Here is a 24,474-nt window from a genome sequence, read left to right as displayed (position 1 = left end):
TCTGTGTTTCAGCAAAGGGGCTTTTAGTAACTTTCCTTTTTATTATTAAAAATTGATTTTGAAGAATTTTACCATTCAGTGGTCTCTGGAAGAGCATCGTGAACCCCCATGTACGCACCATCCCTCTTGAGAGGTAGGATATTACAAACGTACAAAGGCAGTTTTGAAGTCCCTTTGGGCCCCTCCCTGCCCCTTCCTGGAGATAACTATCTTGAATTTGTTGTTTCTCATCCTTATTCATTTATTCATCCTTTTTTCTTTATTAATCTGGTTGGAAAAATGAACAAGCAACCTCGTACCTGCGCAGGGGTGTACCAGTATCAGTGACCTTGCTCTGGTTCAGATGCCTCTCCGTGTGAAGTGATGCTTTTCTCCTCCTGTCCTCCCAGGGGGTCGGCGTCGGCTCCGTTAGAATGGTTGAGGAATGACAAGAAGATGCAGGGATGCGGAGTCGGGCTGTGCTCAGGGGAAACAAAACCCAGCCCCTGTTTAGCTGAGGGAAATAGAACACCTTTAGTGTGTGTCTTTCATGCTCCTTGTCAGACCAGGTACTTCTCAGTGTCCAGCCTCTAGTTTTAATTCTCAGCATACCAGGTGTCTGGGAGAGCTCCATGACTGAGAAGTAAAGTCGTGAAGGTCTGTGAATTCAGGGGTTCAGTTCCGAATTCCTGCTTTCTCTATGTGTTAATAAGAATTGGTTTTAAGAATTCTTCTTACTGTTCAGGAAGATGTATAATGATGAGGAAGGAGCTTAGATATACTTGGTCTTCTCAGTTATTGGCTCTGTGACCTTGGGCAGGTCACTGATGCTCCCTTAGCCTACTTCCTCATCTGTAAAATGGGTACAATAATACTTGATCTGCCTACTTTTCAGAGTTACTTTTAGGAAGAAAAGAGATAACTCATGTGGCTTGTAAACTAGGAAACACCATAAATATAAAGGAAAGTAGTTTTGGGGGACACTATTCTGTGTACCATCATGGGGGAAAAATGATTTTTATTCTGCCTGATTAGACATTTTTTCAGGCTTGTGGCTTAAACATAAGAACCTTAATTAATTATTTCTGTCTTATTTAAGATTTCAGCATGGCAAAAAATGGTCTTGTATTCATTTGCTTTAGCACATCCCTAGTCCAGAACCCAGATGTCAACATCTATCTACTTACTGTTTTGGTAAGAAAACTAGTAAATGTGAATTTTCTCTTGTGCTGTGGCTTCAAGGGGAGCTCCAAGGCCTGAGAACAAAGTAATGGTTCCAGAGTTCCAGCTCTGTCCACGGAGCTTTCTGCAGTGATCGGGGATGCCTATGTCTGTGTTACCAGCATGGCAGCTGCGAGCCCCATGTGGGTACCGAGCACGTGGAAGTGGCTAGTGAGACTGAGGAACTGAATTTGATTGTGATTAACTAACATTGAGACTTCCTTAGCCACGTGCGGTGAGCGGCTACTGTGTTGGACAGTGCAGGCTAAGACAATCTGTGCTGTTGATCTTGTAAAGGAAGTGGCTCGAACCCAGTGCAGCCTCTGACTGGCTAGCCCTTCGCCTACCTCCAGGGGTGAGAGAGGAGAATTCACGGGGAGGTGGAAGGGGACTGTTCTGAGGCTCATAGTGTAGATAATTTTCACTGTGCTGTGAATTCTCCATCTCTTCTCACAGGAGGGTGAGCACAGGGCTTGCTCTCACACCCCTCTCCAAACAAGCTGGGTTTTAAGACATCACTTGGAGAAACTTACAGAGAGAGACTGTTGTCTGACATGCTGAAGAGAAGTCTACAGGTGAGGCATTGGCTAAAGTGACTTGTACCAAAGAAGGCTGCACTTCCCAGCTGGCTGAGTGGAGGTGCCAGGCCAGCAGCCGCCCAGGGATGGACCCGTTACAGGGGTGACTCGGGTATCATTTTAACAGAGGCCCACCAAAGAGGTGTGAGGTGACCTCAAGTGAAGGGGAGACACTGCAGATCAGGGGCTATCAGATAAGTCTGACACGGCCAGCAGGAACAGGCATCACCCGTCCCAGACAGACAACTGCAGATCCTTGGTGTAAATCTCTGCGGAGTCCACAGGAGGGCCCGACCCGAAAGAGAGTCGGCCTGAGACATCTGTGATACCCAGAGGGTATCAATGCTAGGTTCTAAACGTTCTCAGTCAAGGAAGACCTCTTCTGTCAACTCCAGACCCCAAGCTCAACCCTGGAGAACCAGAGGCTTCCGAGTGAGCGGGGGTTGAGGAATAAAGGTGCAGAAATCCTGCAAAGCCAACCACACTTTGCCCCATCACAGATTTCTCAGCTGGAAGCAGAGCCAAGCTGAAGGAAGGAAGAAGGTTTCCAAAGGCACAGGATTGGACTGGAATGTTTCATATGAGAAAGTAATCAGAAAAGCTATGTCACCTACCTAGGGTTTCATCCAGGATCTGAGAAAAATCGTCTGACAGCGTGAGTTTAAATGAGAACGGGTTAGAGAGGCTGCATTTCCTCCCCTGCACCTGCTGCATCCAGCTCATTCAGTAAACAGAGTATAATAATAACGATAATTTTACATTATTAATGGCACGTTAATAATGATGGTGATGAATAGTTACCATTTATCAAGTATTTACAACCTGCTAGGCCCTCCTCTAAGCGTTCTCTCTGTTTTAACCCCTCAGCCGGGGAGATGTAGGAGCTGCTTCCTCGCTGTCTGAGGTGGCTCAGATCACGGCACAGCCAGTCTTTCTGGATCACCCTGGAAGACAAAATCACAGAAGCTGAAAAATCATTGTCACCTCACAGCTTTTAAGCACACTTAACAAGCTTTTCACATGCATTATTTCATTTACTTCTTTAACAGGATTATGAAATAATTCGTTATTTTATCCATGAGTAAGTTGAGCTTCGGAGAAGTGAGTTCAGTTTACCCAACGGTGGGTCTAGGCTGGGAATCTAATGCTGTCAGACCTCAGTGTCTTGCTGTTAACTGACACCCTACATCCGAGGCAAGAACTAATGCTCATCTGTTTTCTCTTCTTGAAAGCAAGTACATTAATGATAAGGAACAAAAAATTGTCTTGTTCAAGTGAAATAAAACCTTGGTAAATCTGAACATTGCCTAGCACTCTGGGTACTAATTAGTAATCGGATGAATTCCTCCCCTTGCTCCAAACTCTCAAGGTGAAGTGTAGAGACGCAGGGTCCAGAAAATGGCTCAAACTGACAGTCAGCGTGTGTTCCGGCAAACAGAGAAAAAACAAGAGCGAGGGCCAGCTCTTCATTTCTGACCCCCAGGAGTCCTCCTGATCCTCTCAAATCTTCTTCCTCTCCACTTTATTTCATTGTTGTTCTTAAAATGAATTCCAAAACCCAAGAGAGGGATAAGGCTCTTACCCAGAAGAAAAGGAAAAAGGCTCTGTTGTTACGGTTCAGTGTATTCTGAACTCTCGAAATTGGGGGCCTATTTATACTTCAAGACAAACAGAGATCATGTTAACAATAGCAGATGTTGCGAGCGAAGGGTAGGGTTTATTACAGGCGGACCTATGTGGGGTCAGAAGTCACAGTCTCTTCCCGTGGGGGAAGTCGGATGGGCAGCTTGGCCGTTGTGTTACAGTCCAGGTTGAGAACACAGTGTGGTGCCCAGCTCTGTTGGCTGGATACACATGCCACTTCGCTACCCTTCGCCCAATTTTCTCGTCGGTCCCAGGCGTTACTTTCAAAACTGTGTAGGTAACTCAAGTGCAAGGAAAACATCTAACTGTTTTGAAGGGGCTGGGAGACGACTCATATTTGCAAATATGATTGGAGGCATTTATCTCCCCCCCCAACCCGACATCTTCTAAATATTAGCATTTAATAAAATACACATTTCTTCCATTTATTTTGAACTCCCTCCAAAGCCAGCAAATACCAGAACCTCAAATGTTATGATAGGATAGGTTCTTTATTGGTTTGTTTTCTTTTCATTCTTTCTGTTTTTACTGTGTGATTCTTTTTTATTATAAATCCTGATGTTTCCAACTCAAGGAGCCTGACTAATCAGAAGGGCTTCCAGCAGAGGTAGACAAATATTCTCAGCGCGGTCCTGAGACCCTGCAGATGCAGACAGCTCTGCTATTCACAGGAAATGAAGAAGTCAGGGCCATCAGAGACAGAGGATTTCCTCTTCAGATAAAGTGTTTTAGCTGTTGCATATTAGTGATCTGAAGCTCAGGAGGGGAGACAAGATGGTTTCTGATGGTGAGGGACATGGCCTCTACTTATCTGGGGTGCCCCAGGGGGTGCGAGCACGGTGGGGAGAGACAGAACTAGTTAAACAAAGGCAGGAAAGTCACTCATGATGTCTCCAGGAGACATCTGATTCTGTGAGGACCCTGAAGAAGTGTGTCTCAATTCTGCCCACGGGCAAAAAGAGAAGGCAGCGGTTCCCATCTCTGATTGGTCAAAGGTAGCCCCACCCCCAGCACTTCCTGGTTGCACCTGTGTGGATGCTAAGTGGTTCATCTCATGCGGTCGCATCAGAGAGGCCCAGGGCAGCAGGAAAGGCGGGGCACTGTCAGCTTTCTTCTGCATGGAACCGGCAATCACATCAGCGACTGGATGAGAGATGTGGCAGAGAGGACCCGAAGGGGCACCGGAGGTCCCAACGCAGCCTTGTAAGGAACTGGTTATTATAGGCTGGTGGTTTAGAGTCCACTCAGAAAGCTGTGCGTTGAGGCCCCACTTGGATGACTTAGCAGCTCTGTACCCTGGGCAGGTTATTTGCACCTTGCCCCAGACTCCACTGGTGACCTTGATGCAGGCAGTTTCGGAGCAGTGGTATCAGAGAAGGCATGAGGAGTCAGAGGCCCAAGATGACCACAAGATTTGCGAGGTCTGTTCCCAGAATGTGTTATAACCCACATTAAGGATTTTGGACTTGATCGTAAGGGTCAGGAGGCATTCACTCATAAAGGACTTAAAATACAGGAGGATCATGACCAGGCCTGCATGTCTGCAAGATTATTCTGACTGCCCCACAGAGAACAGATTGAATGGGGCACGGGACGAAGTTCAGTGTCAAAGGTCCAAAGGACAGACAGTGAGGCAGCACAGATCAGGCTGATGGCATGAGAAATATATGGATTCCAGTGAGATTTGTGAGGTGAAATCGACTAGACTTGTTGATTGATTGGGTGTAGGGGATGAGGGAGAGAAAGGAGGCAAGGGTGACTTCTGGGTTCTTTCTGAAACAGCCAGGTGACCGGTGGTACCATTCACTGAGGGAGAACCCTGGAGGAGGAGCAAGTGTGGAGAAGGAGAAGAGTTCAGTTTTAAACGTGCTGAATGTGACGTACATGCTAGGCATCCGAGTGAGGATGCCCAGCAGGGCGTTAGATGTCCAGCTCAGTGGTTCACACGCGAGATCAAAGATTTGAGGTTCATCACGTAGACGGGAACCAACGCCAAGAGACTGAGTGAAATTACGTGAATAGGATGAGAAGAGCCTCCTGTTACGGAAGGAACGGGCGGGCAGGGAGGGTCTCACCAAGCATGCGACACAGAGCAGAAAGACTCGGAGGACGGAGATCAGGAAGCTAGAGAGTCACTAAGTTCAAGGAACGAAAGCATTTGGAGATAGTTGGCATGACGACAATAGCAAATGCTGCAACTGGGCCAAAACGAGGCTTGAGAAGAAACGGTTGGAGCTGGTAACACAGACTCCACTGGTGATCTTGCGAACAGGCAGTTTTGGAGCAGTGGTAGCAGAAACGGCGTGAGGAGTGAGAGGCCATTGAGGCGGTGAAACTGAAACCTTTTATCAAGAAGTCTAGCGAGTATGAAAGGCTGCAGCAAAAAGAGAGACAGAGGGTAGTGGGTAGCGCTGGGTGTGGGAAGGGGGAAGGGATAAGATAGGGGAGGTCTTGAACCTGTTTTAATGAGAAGAAGTCAATAGATATAAAGTAAAGGTACAGGAGCAGGGTTACGTGAGAAGCCAGAGGACGCAGGATTCCGAGCCCAGATAGAAAGACGCAAGGTTGTCTGTGAGGCCGACGCAGCTGCCCGCCTGCCTGTGCTCTGCTCGCTAGGTCATCCTTCCTGGCATGGGGCTGCCTCACACTGGAGGTCCTTGCTCTCATTTGCAGAAAGGGGTTCCTTTTCTCACTTGCAGAAGGGCACCCTTTGGGCTAGAGGTTGTTCTGTGTAGGAGCAGGAGCATCTCAAACGAGGCAGAAGGAAGCGGCAAGGATGAGTGAAGATGCTGGTCAATTTCTACTCGGACGTCACTGTCCATTCAGCATTCTCCCTTAAAATGACTCCTAATATTTCTAATTAAGAGACCCCTCCTCCTTTTAATGCCAAAAACTTATCAGATTGGCACAGTAGTAATTATTGCTTAATTTCTACTGATACTGGAAAAATAAATGTCAACATAAAGCTACTCTACATTCAGCAAAGTCTTTTAAATGAACGTATTACAGTAGTCACCACCCTGCAATGTCAATTTGAAAAAAGGTAAGAATCTGTGCGTCAAATACTATTTTTCCAGTCTACACAGCGCTTGGTTAGTGTAGGAATCCTCAGATCGTTTGCAATAATTTTGGGGATTTGACTTACAGCAACTCAGCCACAGTTCATGCCCGTAAACCAGGGTCCTGGCTCCATGGTTGCTTTTGGGAAAGGCAACATCACGTATAAAAGCTAAACAGTAGTACTTCCTTGACTTTTAAATAATCGAAGTAAAATTGATTTTTATTTCAGAGGAAAGTCAGATTCACATTTCCCTTGGCATTTCATTTTAAGCGTTTGGCCTGGGGAGGGGCTCTAGGGAAAAGATATGGATGGATGGGCGATGAAATAGGACAGAGTTTGGAGACTGGAGAGGAGCATCAGTGATGGACTAGATGGAGAATGGCTTCTGGTTTGGTGATTCACCTTCCACCTCTTCCGCCTGCTCCTCCTCCTCTACCTGCGCCTCCTCTTCTTCTTTCTTCTCCCTCTTTTACTAGTGATGCTACACATTTTCTACACACTATAGACCAATCCTGGGGAGAAGCGAGAATTGAAGATGGTCCATGAAGTTGATGGGAATGGGAAAGGACATTCAATCGGAAGTAGCAAGGAAGTTCCTTCTTGGGGCGGTGGTGTCTCTTAGATAGGTTAAAAGTGTTTGTTCCAGTTGCTCCTGTGCACACAGGGACATGGATAGTTTGGGCTGTCATAAATTGTGAATGACCCACCTTCAGTAAATAAGAGAACAATATTGTTCCCGTGGATCTATGATCCAAAAAACAAGAGCCTGTTGTCGGGGGAGCAGCAGACACAACAGGTGCAAACATCAGTGCGTTGTTTCAGTTGTTGAAGAAATACCAAGAGAGGAATGCGTTACGGGAGGGAAAAATTCTACCCGTCTTAGGCTTATTGGCTGGGGTCCTACAGATTAGACCAACAAAAGACAGATTAACAAGAGAGAAGTAGACAGAAGTTTATTAATGTGTACCAAGTGCATACACATGGGAGTCCTCAGTGGTGAGTAACTCAGAAGGGTGGTTAGAACTTGAGCTTAGAATTTGAGCATCTTAGCAAAGAACAATAATTGCGTAGAAAAGTGTCGAGATGAAAGAAAAGGGACTTGAGCTTCTAGGAATGGCAAGTTGTGGGAAAGGAAGTGTACGGAGGTACTGATGGTAGATAAAGGGTGTGTGATGAAGTTTGTGACGTGGATTCCTCTGGTAGCCTCTCTGGGCTGATAGGGGTCTGGAGTCTCAGATGAGTAACAGCAGTCCTGGCAGAGAGGAGAGGGGAGACACCTTTGCAGATTTATGTCCTGCTTTTAGGCAAATAGGGGGCGTGCAGAGAGCTTTTCTTGTATCTGCTACTTCTAAATTGTCTTCAGCTCAAATTAATCGCTATGCCAAACTGGCATGGGGTTTTGTTTTGTTTTGTTTTTTTGTTTTGTTTTTTTGTAGGCATATTCTGCTACACTTCAAAAGTCACCAAGTAACCACTGTCAGACTTCGATTCCCCACATCCTGACTTCACCTCTGTGATTATAATTAGCTGAAATTATGACAAATCCCTGTAAGTTTGACCCTGGGACATTCAACACTTTTAAGTGCCAGGTGTATCACCTAGCAGGTTTAATTTTTTCCAAAGTTGTATTAAGTTTATTAAGTTGAATTGTTATTCTTGGAAGTGGACAATCTACGTATGATGCTTTTCTGTAGGGAGGACGTAAAGGATGACTTCCGCTGACCAGCACCAGGGATTAATCAGCGTTCTCTGCCCGTTACAGAACGCGTGTCATTTTCTGTGATTACTGGCGATTGAATTCAGGGCCGACTCTAGCAGAACTGTGAGGCAGGCAAAGATTTTCTCTGGCGGTCGCCTTCTCGCTTTCCTTTTCTCCTTCGAGTGTAGATCCTGGCCTCATTTCCAGTTGTTACTTGGGTATTTGCACTTTAATAGGAAATTGCTGCCAGTAAAAAGCCTTTAAGGCCCAACTAAATGAATCTTTCATCGTGGACTTTTAGATGGAAATGGGGCCCTACGGGAGAGGCGTTTTCTGGAGAGGGGCAGCCGCCAATTTGTGCAGTGGGCATTGCGGGTCTGTCCCTTTGGGTCGCGAGGAAGAGCTCTGAGATGGGGTCTCTACTTGTGTCTTCAGACTGTTCTTGTGGCCCCGTAACCCCGCGTCCCCCTGTGGCTCCTGGCACGTGCTGCAGCATCTCTTCACAGTCAGACCTCTTTAAGGAAGGCTGCCCTCAGTGACTCTTCCTTACACCCCATTCCGTCTCTCCCGCCGCGCTGTGGCTCCTTCGCCCTTTGCACCACTGAAATTGCGTTTGACCAACGTCAGCAATTGCACATTCCTGGTTGTTTTCTCCTTGCCTCTACGGTCCCTGCAGAATTTGACTCTGAGTCTGCTCCCTGGCTCTTTAAATCCCACCCTGCTTTGGTTTCCAAGGCAACGTGCTTCCCTGGCTCTCCAACCTTTTGGTACTTAGTGTAACTGAAAGAGGGGGCCGCCAGGATGGGAATGTTTTGTCCAGCAGCATCCCCCACTGTTGGATACACACAACTGAATTTCTAAAATTCTGGTAATGAATACTCGAGCCCTCCTTCTCTCCTGATCACTGATCTGAGTCCTTTCAAAATAGAAATGTTGGCATCTCCACTGCCCTGGCCATTGCCTCCCCCTCATATTCTCCATCTCCAGTGGGAGTGGTCTTCAAAGTTTTGTCATGAACCACTTCTCCTTTTCCTCTTTTTTTCCCTCCTGGTCTTATCAATGCCCTGGCCTTCGACTTTGGTCCCCAAAAGTCTCTTCCTCTAGTCTAGACTCACCCCTACCTTCCAGATCTGAATGCCCAGCTACCTGTTAGACACCTGCCTTCCACCTGTGTTAGAATGCCTTATCGTCAGCCCTTCACCCTCAACTCAGCCTCCCACATCAGTAGTCACCCTTGGCTACTTCTCTCTCTCAGGCCCTTCCTTCATGCAGTTACATATTTAATTAAATATTCTGAAGGTCCAGTGTCCTTATGCCTAAGACTGCAAGGAGAGAAATATACATTTTTAGAGAAACTTTCAACCGTATTTTCACAAGTCCTCCCTCTGTGTTTCTGTAGTACTTTGTATAATGTTTATGTCATACTGTGAACATACGATTGTGGCAGACACAGGACCTGCCATTAATGTAGTTTGTCCATTTGTCCATCTGCTCTTGAATTTTAGTGCCTTGAGGGCAGGAGTCCGTTTCTCTTTGTGGCCTCATCACCTACCACAAATTCCAGGACAATTATAGTAAATAATCAATGCTTATTTAATTGAGGGCAACTCCAAGCGAAAAATGGATTTCTGAACATTCTGGGTCCCAAAGAAAGTTTGGTACATTTGAATTCCTTATTATGTATTGAGGTCTTAAAAGATAAAATATATAACAATTACTTCTGCTAATTACATTGTTTGAGATAAAGTAAATTTGAGACAAGTTTTAAATTTCACCCATAAAACTTGGTGGAAATTTGTTTTCCCTCTTATTAATAAGTATGTATTTAACATCCCTGACTTTGCCTCTGCTTGTGAGGTCTAAAATACTTACTATCAGGTCTCTTACAGGAGAGCTTTGCTAACCCCTGCTTCATAAAATATTCAAGTTTAAGAAACAATTGGTTTTTCAAAAATGTGTCTAATGCAACATTTTAACACTAGCCTGGACGTTAAAATCTATGTCCGACCTTCTTTTGAATCTTACTTGACCAGGCCTAGGGCTGAATGCCAAATAGGTGCCTAATAAAAAGTGCTTAATTGATTTATTTCTTGAGCTGCTCAGTTTTAGGACAAGATTTTGCCTTATCCCATTAGAATTTTAATTAATGGAATCCTCAAAATGCAATAGAAATATAGATATTTATAATGAGGATTGTTTTAAATGACTGGGCTGGACCATGGGGATGTTCTCAGAAATAAATGCTAGAATCTTTACACAGACTTAACTTTGCCACACACTAGAAGTTGGCAAAATCTATAAGGCACTTGTGATAACTCACACAGTTTAAGAGATGGCTCGGAATTAATATGTCAGGTCAAATACACTGGTTGTTACTTAATTCTAATTTAACATTTTCAAATGCAACATTACCAATGACACCATAAAAGTGTTTTAAACCATAAAAGTATTTTAAACGATCTCAAAATTAGGTAACTACATAGCAAAGAAATCACATCGAGGGAAATAAAACCCGGAGTTGATGTCTTGCCTGGTTAAAATGAGTGTTTTAATAAAACTTCTCTTTTCCCCTTTTGGTTCCTGGGAAGTCCTTACTAATTTCACTTGTTAAAAAGGTACATTTTTGACTGCTGCGATCAGGCAGGTTGTATTGTAAATCCTGCCCAAATGTCGCTTGAATGAACCAGTCAAGAATTTAACCTCTGTTTGACAAACTAATTGGCTGGGGGTTTAAAACCATCAGTTATGTAATAAAACTGTGTGCAGTCAATTAGAGTGAACTGATTGTGCTCCGCTGGCTTTGGGTCTGAGGAATCCTGTTAGCAGTTGAACTCTCTGAGTGACTGGCCTAAACTCTTAGAAAACGACTCTTCTGTAGAAGCACGAGCTTTTTAATTCCTCGCAAATTTCACAGGGCTTTCAGGTAATGGGCTGCCTTTTACCGAAGGGAGTGATGTCAGGTGCACATGGAAAGAATGGTTCTGGCACATTATCCTTTCCTGAATGGATCACAGATGAGCTATTAATGTCTGATTCCCTCTCTGGGTGACCTAGCCGAGGGGCTGGGGGTCAGCGAGTTAGGAGTCTGAGTTGGGGACAAATCCAGGCCCTCAGGGACTGTTGTCTTCCACTGCGAAGCTGCAGATATGATCTAGTCGGCAATCCAGAGGAATTTGAGAATAAAGATTCTGGTATGATCTGAATAATGAGATAAAAACTGGGAATCTGGGCAAGAGAGAGAAGATTCAGAGAAAGAAGAGGGGAAGCAAACGGGACCTGGTGACAGTCCTCAGCCAGAGTGGAGTATTGAGTTTTAGCTATGGGGACGCTCAAACGCTCCCTCCACTTATCAGAAGAGGCTGGATATTTTAAAGTACCATTCATGGTTTTCTTGTTTCACTCTAGGTCTGCTTTTTACAGAGACTTGGGATTGAAAGTCTTTGTTCAGTTTCTGCAATTTGCATTATATATTAGGTTCTGATTTGCACTAATTTCTCAGGAACACTTGGGAATTTCATTATTTGCTATGAAATCAGAATTAACATTTGATTTTTCTACTTATGCTTTCTATGAGTGAGGACCTGGCATTGATCAAACTAAGGCCATCTTCTGATCATCCCCAGTCAATATACCCAATGGATATCTTGAGTAACAGATTAATTACTCAGGCAATTGTATTTATGTATACACACACATAGATACACATACACAATAATAATGCCTCATGAATACAGAAGCCAAATCTGTTCTATTCATGACTGTTCCTAGGACAATAACTCTCAGTGGCTGGTTGTTGATCTAATAAGTGTGGTTCTGGTCCTTGTGTCAGTGCAAGAGGCATGGAGCACATTTTTATAGTTGTCATAGATGCAAAAAAAAAAAAAAAAAATTTAAATAAGTAGTTCAGAGCCATTACAGCTCCCCTGACTGATTTTACAGCACAATTTTAGAGGATCTTGTAGCGTTGAATAAAATACTTATTAAGGTTTCAAGTGTTTGATATCTAAGTACTTTCTACAAAACACTTATTAGAAAATAATGCTATTAAAGTTTCTGCTGTATAGCACAGGAAGCTATGTTCAATATCCTGTCATAACCTTTTATGAAAAAGAATATGAAGATGAATATATGTGTGTATATGCATGACTGGGACACTGTGCTGTACACCAGAAATTGACATACTGTAATTATCTGTACTTCAATTAAAAAAAAGAAAAGGATGCTATTTACCAATTGGAGTGCTAGATGCTTGATAGTAAAAATGTACTATCTTTTAACAGTTGATAAAGATATTTTAAATAAAGTCATTCTAGAATTCTTAAAACCAGCAGCTAATGAGGATGTGGAGCAACTGGAACTCTCATACATAACCTGCTGGTAGGAGTGTGAAAGTGTACAGATACTCTGAAGAACAGTTTGGCGGTTTCTTACAAAGCTATATGTAGATGTAACATATGCCCCAGCAATCCTCTTTCTGGCTCTTTCCCCTAGAGAAATGAAAACTCGTGTTCACACTAAAACCTGTAGACAAATGTTCAGAGCAGCTTTATTGCTGATAGAAGTTGGAAACAACCCAGTGTCCTTCAAGGATACTGATCAGTATCTGGGGTCTGGATAAACAGGTTGTGGTATGTCCATACAGTGGAATATTACTCAGAAATAAAAAGGAACCAACTGTTGATACATATTGATACTGATACAGGCCAGATGAATGATTCTCAAAGACATGTGGGAATGAGAGAAGTCAGTATGAGAAGACTGCATACTGTATGATTTCAAATATGTGATATTCTGGAAAGGAGAAAATTGCAAAGATAGTGAAAAAAGATCAGTGGTTGCCAGAGGGATAGGTGTGGTAAGAATATTATTATAAAAGGGTAGCAGAGGGAGTTTTGGGGCATGAAGGAGTTGTTTTATATCCTAATTGTGGAGGTAGTTACACAAATTCATACATTGTTGAAGCACATACGTTACTGAATCCAAGCTCTTACCGCTTGTCACCTGACAGTCTAATAAATTGAGGGAGGAGGTGTTGGGTCAAGGAATAGCAACTCTAATTAGAAAGCCAGCAGACTGAGAAGATGGTGGACTAGTGTCCCAAAGAACCATCTTGCCTGAGTTAGAATTCAGGCTTCTTTTACACTAAAAAGGGAGGAAGTAAAACACATATCCTGGTTCCAGTCAGACTCTGGAGAAGATATGTTCATTTCTTCCTTCCTGCAGCCATTCCCAGGTGGACAGGATGTTTCCTGTGAGCTAAACAAAGGTGTTTTAGCTTAACACTAATTACCTGGGATGCAGGGTTCCAAGAGATGGGCCATTATGTATAATTTAAGCTTATAGGCAACATCCCTGTAGTGATGAACTTGTAATAAAAGCAATGGGATAAAAAGGTTAAACTAAAAGAAACAGATCCAGTATGAAGTCAGATTTGTTCACATAGAACTATACACCAAAAGAAAAAGAAATTTCTATATGATAATTTAAAAAAATAACATTAAAAACTTCTCAGTCAATAAGGTTTAAATAATGGCATAACCAACTGAGACTTCCAGTCAGGTGTTGTCTTCCCAGGCACATTGCAGCTGAAGACCATGGATATTGAAAGCCATGATCTAGTTATCTGAGAGGTACAAAGGTAGAAAAGTGAGCTGTAGTATAATTTTTTTTTATAAAATAAATAAAACAGTATTATCAGAAAGAAAACTCTCCTATAATTATTGAAAAAGCAAAGTTGTGAGATCTTGTGTTGAAGCCATCACTTTATTGTCCACTTACGTAGATTTTCCCCTCTGGTGCTTATTCTGGCATTAATTAATATAACAGAATCTGAAAGAAAGATTAGAAATGTGTTATGTTAGAAATAGCCTTGCTTTAAGGGACACGCATATTCATGTGCCAGGAAAACTTGGATGATTCTCTCACTGCTGAGATTTTTTTTCACCCAGTCTGAGGTCCAATGGAAACCACATATTTATTAAATGATTGATGTTTGTGCTCTTCAGGAACCCTGGGAATTACCATCCTAGATCAGATCATTAGTCTGCCCGGTCTAACATCTTGCTTCTGGCTTAGGTAATTATCTGATGCTTCTCAGGGATGTTTAAATCTTCCTCATGAAGCACCTGACCGATGTTTCACACCGTGCTGATTCTCCTTGTTGAGGTGTGGATGGGCAACTTGGGCTGAAGTTTCTCTTAGTGCAACTAAGCTCATTTGTATTTTCAAAAATTGAATTTTATTCTGATCATTTTGACCATATTGGGTAGATCCCAAATGATAAGGAATGCTGTGATGCACTTGATCTAATTCTCAAGAATTTGATTTTCTACTCAACCATGAGGCTGCAAAACTGACTGGATGAAAATCGCCTATAATGTAATGGGTTTTATGCCTCTAGAAGTCCTATATTATAAGAGGAAAGGCAAATAAGCCTCTCCATAAAGCTCAGTGCTTTATGAGCAATGGTCTCAGAGCTAATTATTCCAAAATAATCGATAATTAATATATCTGTAGACACTTACTTTTACCATTTTCTTTCTGATACATTACTTTGATTTCTAAAGAATGGGACCTTTTATTGGCTGGTACAATGTGATCCTTGTCTGCCTTCCCATCTTCTAGGTAGATGTTAAATGCATTTAATGTGTAGAGGCCAAGGATGCTGTTAGACACCCTACAATGCCCAGGACAGTGCTGACAATGAAGAACTGTCCAGCCCAGTGTGTCCATCACATCAAGATTGAGGCCCACCCCCTACACTCGAGAAAGGGCAGAAGATATGTTTTTACATCCAGCTCAGTGCTTTGAACATGGGAGGTGCCGAGAATGTATTGAGGAGATTTTCACAAGGGACTTCTCAAATCAGATTTTGGGCACAAAGGGAAGGAAGGTGTTTATTGTCATAATCAGGCAAATTGCAAAGCAACGTTCATCTAACACGAATTTTATGATGTGCATCACAATGATTGCAAAGCATGTCGGATGAGGCACACATGCAAAGCATCTTATTACGGGTACTGTTACTAGTATCATTTATCAACCTGTGAGACTAAGCCTGGTTTTCCTCCCTTCTTGGTCATCAGTTTTTCCTTGTCTCCCACTATCAATGGCATCCAGTTTCTGGAGCACATGTCCCATCAGCTGGGGTTCTTTTTCTCCCACTGACAGTTCTCCAGGGCCACAAGTCTCGGCTTTACCTCTAACTTCTGGGTTGATAATTCTCTTTTTAGCTGTTTGATCTTTAAACTTGAAGGATTTTAGAACAGAAAATCCTGTTGTTTTGTCTTTGAATTCTTGATCTTGAAAAGAATCTCCGTATAATGAGGTCGTAAATAGTAGGGTATGTGGACCAGGAGATGATGACACACATTGGGTTGTATAGGGGAAAAGTGTGTGGGGGACAGGATTGCGTATCTCTGTCCTTGGTTTGGGTGATTTTCCTCCAAAAAAAAATTCGGACAGAATTTTTTCTTCATCCCAATGAAGATGCTCATGTTGGCTTCCTTGAATCTTGTGCTGCTCTTGAGAATTTGCCTTTTAAAATCTGCAGTCCCATTTCCCCCTTCCTTGGGATCAATGACGCACTTACGGGCTACAGACCAACAGCCATCCTTGGCTAACTGAGCGTCTGTCCATCACTGCCAAACCCTTAAAGCAGAACAGGCATCAGATCCGGCTTCAGAGTGCTATGGGTTTTTAGACTAGAGAAGGTCCCTTTCTACAAAAATCACGGCACAGCTTGAAGCTTGGTGCTTACAATTCTTTCACATGAAGATAGACTTTCACATCCACTTGAGTTTTAAAATTAAACTTGTAAATACAAGCTGGAAGTGCTAACTTATTAGAACAAATTTTTATCAAAATTCAAATAAAGATAGCAGATTCTTTCTTCTTCTGTAGGAATAGAGAATGGTTTGGGGAGCCCAAAAGCGGGCAACGTTTTTTGTTTTTTTTTCCCCGCCCAAGAACCAAAAAGGCTATGAAAGGCAAACTTTTCTTGCTTCAGAATTTCACAGTGGCCTTGTGCCATTTGTCGTCTGCGTTTCTTATCCAGATGTACGACCAATACAAGATCGTAGGGCAGGGAAGATAAGGGATTGAGATGTCTATTCGAGGATTCTCTGTTACCTAATAGAATTTTATGCGCATTATAGCCTCTGCAAAACCTAGACATTTACGATTAATGTATTTCCCAGAGATATTCACATATACCCACATTGTTATTATTTTAAACCAATGATATTAAATAGCCGTGTTATCATTTTCACAACCTATGAAAAAAAATGTTCCCCAGTATTAATTTCTGAGACAGGTAAATGCAACAGTGTTTCCATCTGAAGAACTACAGAAATGAGCCCTTAAAATAAGTTGAATAAGTGGAAGTTATTTCTTGATCACTAACAATTTAATAGATTATGGACCCGGGATTTCATTTTATGTTTTTTTTTCCTTCTTCTTCTTCTTTTGGGGGGAGGGGGCAAGCTGGCCTTTCTTTATGTTTCAGAAATAACAGTATTAAATGCTATGGAGAAAGGATAGAGGGTTGACATTGAGGTCGCATTATAAAGACAAGTTAAAAGCTTTAATTTATACTTGAGAATAACAAGATATGAAAGGATTTTGTGAAAATCCTTTGTTCATTAGATACTGTTTATTTAACAAGAAATGAGTGTTTTCAATAAGATTAAACTGAGGATTTGATTGGAAAGACTTTAAGAAGTAAGGTCTCTGTTCTTTAAACCCCGCTGATTGAAAGAAATATTACTAAATACTTTTAAGTCCATTTTTATTCAGTTCTGTCTAGTTGCCATTGGTTATAATAGACTTAGGACCTTAAAGCTTATGCTTTTATTCTTCATTTTTTTTTTTTTTTGTTTTAAAATTTTGGCAAGATTGTTTTCTTTGTGCTTGTTGTTATCTGAAGGTCCCAGCAGAATTCCAAATCTTCCGTAGCCTGCTGGAAGGAGACGTGGCATCACTGTGAGCTAGGACATCTCTGTGGTCACGGTGTGGCTGTGCAGCTGCATTGTCTTCTGTGGGTCAGAAATGAAGTGACCATGCCTCCTGTTCATACTTGCTTGTCCCAGTGTAATTGGAATACGTCCACTTTCAGAAGTGTCTTGGGTTAAACAATACGTTATACGCTTGCCCTTAAAGTTAGAAGACCATATGAAGGGAGTGGTACTTGGATCAGGTGTCTGGGAGGATTTTTGTTTTGTTTTGTTTTGTTTTCGATGGTGGTGGGAGCGTGTGGCTTGTGAAAAGAGATCAATCAAATTAGGTTATCTGGGATGAAACAGAATGTGGACAGGTTTTGTGGGAACTGAGAAAGAAAACATTTACAGATGTTGCTGTAAACTAACAAGCTTAACTAGGGAGAGGAGAGGGAAAGAAGAAAAAAGTACACGTCGTAACTGCAGGGCTGTCATTACTGGGACAAAGCCAGGTGGTTTGGTGGTGGTGTTAGTGGGCGAAGGGGTGCCTAGGAACTGGCACGCAACATTATTTTGAGAAACACAACCAATAGCTAGACAGTGTGGCATAGAGAGCAAGGTCACAGGCTTTGGAACAGTGTTTACTTTCCTCAAGCTATTCATAAATGGAAAACATGCTTCAACTATATATGCCTCATTTCCCTCATCTGTAAAATGGGAGTAATAGTGGTACTCACACCATGGAGTTCTTGTGAAGATTAAATGGGTTAATGCTCATAAAACACTGACGGTGGTGTGAGTCCCGTTGTAAGCACTCAATGCGTACAGTCTGCTCATATTACTCTTGTTACTGTTTCCGATGCATAAAGGAGGTGGTGGCTACACCAGTGTCATAAATGGAGACGGACGTGTGTCTCCCGGAGGCAGCATCCCACACTGACCGGTTCCACAGCCAGATGGGCTGGGTGGGAATCCGGTCTCTATCACTTATTTGTTCAGCAAATTTCTGAACTTTTCCTTAGTCTGTCCCCACATCTTTAGATGGAGATGAAAATAGCCTTTTTAGGTTTATTGTTGTGATTAGACTTGTTACAATCCTTGTAAAACCGCTCCACACGGTCTCAGGCAGACAGTCTGTGCTTAAATGTTGGGCGTTCTTCTACAGGAACCTCTCCCTATAAGCTTACATCTATGAGAAAGGAAGGAAGCTATTGACTTTCTGGGTTTCTTGGACCTTCTCATTCTTAAGGAGAAGGTAATGAACACATAGTTCAGACTGAGGCGTAGAGGTGGCTGCAGGAAAGCCGGTGTGTTTGAGGTGTGGAAATGCCTGGTAAGACAGAGTAGTTAGCACTCAGTTCCGTCATTCAGGAGAGGTGATGAGTTTGGGGGCCATTAGTGCATGGATCAGTCCCTCTCTCCCCTCTCTCCCTCCCTCTCAGTGTGTTTGTATGTGAGCTTGTCCAGGGATCATATGTGTTATGAGATGAAGGCACAGAATTCAACCCTGAAGAATCACTTCCCTTAAAGGGTCGGATGGAATAGGACCTGCCCCGCCCCCAGTAACAACCACAGTTGAGAAACAGGCATAGGAGGGAACTAGGAGGTAAAGATGTCCTAAGAATTAGGGCAAAAGAGTATTTCAAGAACAATAACACATGCTACAATTAAGCCAAATATGATTAAATCAGGGGGAAAAAAGCATCTGGATCTTACAACTGGAACAAAAGCTAAGGCTTCTAATAACATCCCCGAGAACAGTGTCCTTACGGTGACTGGGGCACAGTGTAGGTTTCAGCGGTGGAAGTGAAGGTGTCGTTCTGTCAATGATGGAGATGTCCTATGCAGACGTGGAAGAAGAATGAGGGGGGAGATATCGGGAGGACTGAAAATGCCGACGAGAGGATCACAGAAGCCACGAGGAAGGAAGTACCAGTAAGTAAGAAACGGAAGGAAGAGAGGAGAGGGCTGAGGAGCTGAGAATAAAGTCTCCATGAGCCAAAGGAGTAGGGACAGCTGGAGAAATAAATGCAAAGAGTTTGCTTGCTTTTTTGTTTGTTTTTGTAAGGCGGGAGGTTTGGTTGGAGAGATGCCTTTCCTTTCTAAGACGTCAGAGATGGAGGGCCTTGTGAAGTGAAGGGACCAGGGTACTGCCGGCAGAGGGGTTGCCAGCATGATCTCCAAATGATCACATCCCTTGTGTGGTGAACGTTGAAAGAGTGCTCAGCAATAACTTATTTGGTCTAATCTCATTTCTAAGGTGGTAAATTTGAAGTTCTGAGTTCCCACTACCGGGCTGTGTTTAATAAACCACACTGTTTATATACTTGAAACACTGAAGCATTGATTTGCTCAGTGAAGGTGGAAACACTTACTGTCACATGACTGTAGATTGTGCATAGAAGTTAACAAACCCGTCTCCTCTGCACACTTCATCAGATAGATCCATGGTGTCAAATCCTGACCAATGGCTTGTCTGTCAGAGAGAAAATGGAATCCAGGTGACATGTGACATATAAAAGTCACATTGCCAAGCACCAGCCCTTGCTGAAGTCTAGCTAATTAGTGGTACTGTTTGATTAATTCAAGTGGATGGACCTCAAGGCGGTATTTGTAGAATTCAGTCTGAGAGTTTAGTTACCCTCTATGTTCTGATTATAAATGTTTTGAGTATTAATCTACATGGTTTGAAAATACAAAAATAATTTCAAGGTCACTTTGGAGATTACTGTGTCAAGCCTTGACTGATTTATTCATTCATAAGTCTACGCACTATTCGTTTTAAAGATAACACAAAGAATATCATGTTATGGCAAGATCACCAGACCAAGATGCCAGGAGAATAATATTTTCGATCCATTCGCTGTAGCTTTGGACACGTACTAAACTTGCTGAAACTTGGGTTTCTCATTAGGCAAATGGAAATACCACCTCCCACACCTGCCTTTTCACAGTTGTAAAGGACGAATGATGGCAGGTGGCAGGTGGGTGTCTGTGGTTACTTAACCTCTCTAAGTGTTCGTTTCATCATCTGTAAAATAGAAGTAACATTATCTTTCATGTAGTTTTTAACAAGTACATATAATGCACGCACTGCCTCTTACATAAAAGGATCTATTACTGACACAGCAGAAGTAATAATTATTTGGATATATAAAATACAGATGTGAAGTTTCCTTTTACCTTCTGGTGCTGCTTGAAATCCTGTTGCAATTCAGGCAATCTGATGAAATTCACACACCAACTTAGTGACCATCCTGCCTCACGTTTAATTCATCCCACTCTGTGGAGGGAGAGGTCCTGGAGATACTATCATCTACGTCTTCTTCCCTCCTCCTACTTTTCCTTCTCCTGCTTACTCATTTTTTTTTTTGCAATGAGATATGTCTTCATTCATAGTATTAGGTATTTGTAGTATTTGTGGTATTAAGAACATCAACTTTTCTGAAAACCGAGGGAAAGTGGAGTATCAGAAAATGGAAGTTCACATCTGACACCCGAGAGACCTATGATAAACTTGATACTCGTTTCCTTCTTGGAAAGGATTTTTAAAAATATTTCCTTATAGATTTTAAATATATACATTCCACGTGTGAAGGAAATTTAGCTGCAAATGTGCAGAACATGAACATTCAGTCTGAACATGAGCGAACCAGAAAACTCTAGAGGTCATAATGGAAAGAAATGGCTGTGTTAAGTTTATGCAATTTAATGCATGTTTCTTGAATGGCTACTGTGTTTCTGGTCCTCTTCTAGTTATCTGGGGTCCGGAAGTATAACATTGTAACACTAGACAGATCCTTGCCCTCATGGAGTGTACATTCTAGAGGCAAGAGATACTAAGTGATACCTGTGGAAAGTAAGTGAATTATCCACCAGGTGAGAAACTGATAAGTGCCATGGACAAAATTTAAAAGTGCAGAGCATTATAAGAGGCAATGAGAGCGTGGGTGGGGATGGGCTGGTGAAGGTGGGCTTCCTTCTGGGGGAGACATGTGAGCGAAGTGAAAAAAAGGTGTAGAAATGGGCCACGTGACAATTTGGGAACAAAGAAGAAACAAGGGTCAGAGGCCCCAATGAGGGTGAATGGTCCAAGCAGAGAGACGGAGAGCAGAGGATCAGAAGATGAGGTCAGAGGGAAGGCACCCTGCTGTTTGCAAGGAAGCCCAGCTTTAAAGATGACCAAGTCGAGTTCTCTTAACATACAAGGTAGAAGGGCAATCATCCATCTTTGCAAGAGGACCATGAGCCGGTTGTTCAAAAGTCTTTCCCCAGTGCATCTCTTCTAAATTCAGGCTGGGTAGGAGCCAGGTGTTGTCAGCCAAAGCTGTCATCCATCTGGGACAACACTATCAATTTTAGAGTAAATTTATGATTCTTGTTAGCCAGTGATTATAATTTTAACGTCAGAGTAAATTATGGAGTAAGTTTTGCCAGCCAGTGATCGGCACAGAAAGAGAAAAAATATTTGTAGACGCTTAAAAGGACGTGGATTGGTGGAAAGGAATTTGGATACAACTTTGGGCAGTGAGTGGAAGACGAATGGTATTCTTGGTTCCGTGGACATGGGAAGCTCACAGGAGTGCTGTTGAGTAGGTGTTTGTATAGCAGACGTGGCAGTGTTTGGAGGGAATCCACTCTGTACACAGCCCTCACCCCAGCAACCTGCTGATTCATCACAACACGTTTTCTACCGACTCTTCGCATGGTCCTCATTACCACAGATGGGCACCAGCCTTTGGAGTGAAACCTTTTTGCCATCTTGGATTAGCTAGAACCAAGACAGTGCTTTGGAAAATAGAGGTGAAGTCTGCGCAGAGTACAGAGGAGCAACTGGCCGAGAATCTTGGGTTGTAAGGTTAATTGTGTGCCCACGGTTTAAAGTCAATACAGACTAGAACCTCTGGATGGTGAGAGAACAAAAGTGAAAAGTTTTAGAAGCATTGGGAGACAAAAGTAAACATTTTCCCATCTCAAAGGAGTGGCAAAAATTCTTCTTCTTTTATTTTTTCTTTGCCCCATTTCATAACATGAGAACACGTATGCTCGCAATGAAATTAACAGTGGGAAAGTTTTAAATAAATAAAAGGAAATACTTCTACACTGAGTGCATAATAAGCCCACAGACTTTTCTGCTGAGGAAGGTCAGGGAGTCAAACGCTGAAGAGGAAAGAAAAGAGAGGAAAATCTGGTGAATTTTATGACCAATAATAACATTGTAATTATGCCCTGAGATAAGAATAATGAGGCTGAGGCTTTCGGGCATAAAATGATCGTCTCAGAGGACAGGAAGGAATTCTCCCACTCCCACCCCCGATGGTTTGAATGGCACCACAAGACTGAGCAGATGCATCCTGGGGTGTACTGTTTTCCCAGGAGGCAGCTCCTATTAACCCAGAAAACCATTCTTGAAAGACCAGTGGCTGGTTTTATCTGGAAAATCCTGTATTTCAGGGGAAATCAGCCTTGAATCCAACAAAAAGAATTTTGTAAGTTGGTGGAATGATAAACTCCCTGATGCTGGATACGGTCTACTTTTGCTTTTGACCCAGTGTGTGAATGGCTCTAAACATAATATTCATGTAACTAACTTAGTGTATCGTAATGGATGGAAATTGGCCTTTGACACAGAGGAGGTCCAGTGGAAAGCGCATGAACTCTATCTCTTAGGAATTAAAAGTATGCTCTTGCCCTCTCGCCAAACTTTTTTTTTCAGAGTCCACACCAGCTGCTTAATAGCTTCTGACTTTCTTGGCGCGCGATACGCTGTTGCTTGAACTCCTGTGTTCCAGACCCTCTGCGAAGCGCTGGTTCCCTAGCTGCCTTTAAGGGCTCCCAGGTTAGTTTTGAGCTGGCCACCAAGTGGGTCTCACCTGGGAGGGAAGAGCTCATCTGAACTTCCAAGAACACAAGAGCGACGCTGTTCTCGTTGAATGGAGACACACCAAGAGGAAGCAAGGCTGATGCCCGTGTTCAGATTGCTTACGAGCTCACTGTCTCTAAAAGAGAAGGCACGCTTGTTGCTAGAAACTTGTCTAAGTCAGACCCATAGAGGTCAACACTGTCTCTCCTTTTATTTTTGACTGTCCCAGTCCTAGGTCTAGATCCTATCAGGATAATGATAAAAGCTCAATAAATAAGTAGGATTAAATCAATGCTTAAAATGTCAGGACCTTACCATGGAGAAGCTAGAAAGTGAGAACTCTTTTTTGTTTTAATTCATATCTTTATTGAAGTGGAGTTGATTTGCAATGTCAGTTTGAGGTGTACAGCAAAGTGATTCTGTTATACATATACATACATACATATATATTTTTTCAGATTCTTTCCATCGCAGTTCATTACAAGAAATTGATTATAGTTCCCTGTGCTATCCAGTAGGTCCTTGATGTTTATCTGTTTTATGTAAAGTAGTGTGTATCTGTTGGAAAATGAGAATTCTTTTCCTGTCTTCCCTCCCCAACGCCGACCTGCCCCCAGAATTTACAAAAATCCCTGTCTGTAACCCATAGTACACAAATACTTGTAATTTAAAAATCTTATATATGGTGTGTATAACTAAAACTTTGCTTCATCAGTTATTCTTTTCCATGTTTAGCCAGTATATAGTGTTTGTTGGCATTTGTAGCTGTTTTTTTGAAGTACCTGGTTTTATAGCTCCGGGCACTACTTTGCCTCCCGTCTTGTATAAAGCCTTTGCTGTAAGTCGGCCATTCTGTCTGAATGTCTGGTGCCATTTGTGCATCTCAGTAATTTAGTTCTGTTGCTCAAAGTTGAATTCCAAAATGTCCTTAAAACCCCTTCACCTGGCTGAACTGGGATGCACCAGTCTTCAGTAGGAAACACTGAACTTAAAAGATGACTTTTAAGTAGCTTATCTGGAAATCCCTGGCCCAGTATCTTCTGTGTAAGAATCCTAACAAATTATTTGTTCAGATGACTCAACAGAATCTGGTTAACCTGAGCGTGTTCCCATCCACTCTCCCTCCTGGCCCTCAGTGAGCAGGTGGCTTGGGTGGCTGCCTCCTTTTTCAGCCGGCTTTCCCCTGCCACATTTTCTAGTCTTTAGTGCAGGTAACTTTTAGGCAATCTCCCTGGAGAGAGATCTCCCCGGGCATTGTTTTATATGCATGATAATGAAACTGAGGTGCGTGGTGGTCTGTCCGTTGTCATGGTGAACTTGCTATTGTCTGTTGGAACTGGCCTCTTCAAACCAGTGTCTATCCATTCAATCCCTGCATTTCTCTTAGCAAGATTCCCCTTGGCTCTCCTTTCAGTGTCTGACACCGGGAACATGATGCTCTCACTGTATCTTCATCACATCCTGTTTCCAAAGAGCAGCGGCAGCAGCAGCAG

At 42.7% G+C, this 24,474-nt stretch overlaps 1 protein-coding gene across 9 annotated transcripts in view; it reads left to right on the top strand.

The window, feature by feature from the left end:
* Positions 1–24,474, top strand: part of PKHD1 (PKHD1 ciliary IPT domain containing fibrocystin/polyductin) — a 368,588-nt gene that overhangs the window by 300,199 nt on the left and 43,915 nt on the right. The window contains exon 61 of one of the 9 annotated variants that reach the window (XM_064476577.1): positions 22,835–22,947. The exons of the other annotated variants lie outside the window; for them this stretch is intronic. Within the exon in view, the coding sequence (XP_064332647.1) occupies positions 22,835–22,854 (20 nt within the window). The 3' untranslated portion in view covers positions 22,855–22,947. Of the gene's footprint in view, positions 1–22,834; positions 22,948–24,474 lie in introns of those variants that run through there. 9 annotated transcript variants of the gene reach the window in all.

Source organism: Camelus dromedarius, chromosome 19 (assembly GCF_036321535.1).
Source record: "Camelus dromedarius isolate mCamDro1 chromosome 19, mCamDro1.pat, whole genome shotgun sequence".
Taxonomy (NCBI): Eukaryota; Metazoa; Chordata; class Mammalia; order Artiodactyla; family Camelidae; genus Camelus; species Camelus dromedarius.
The sequence above is the reverse complement of the archived record's forward strand: the minus strand, read 5'-3'. Positions and strand labels throughout refer to the sequence as shown.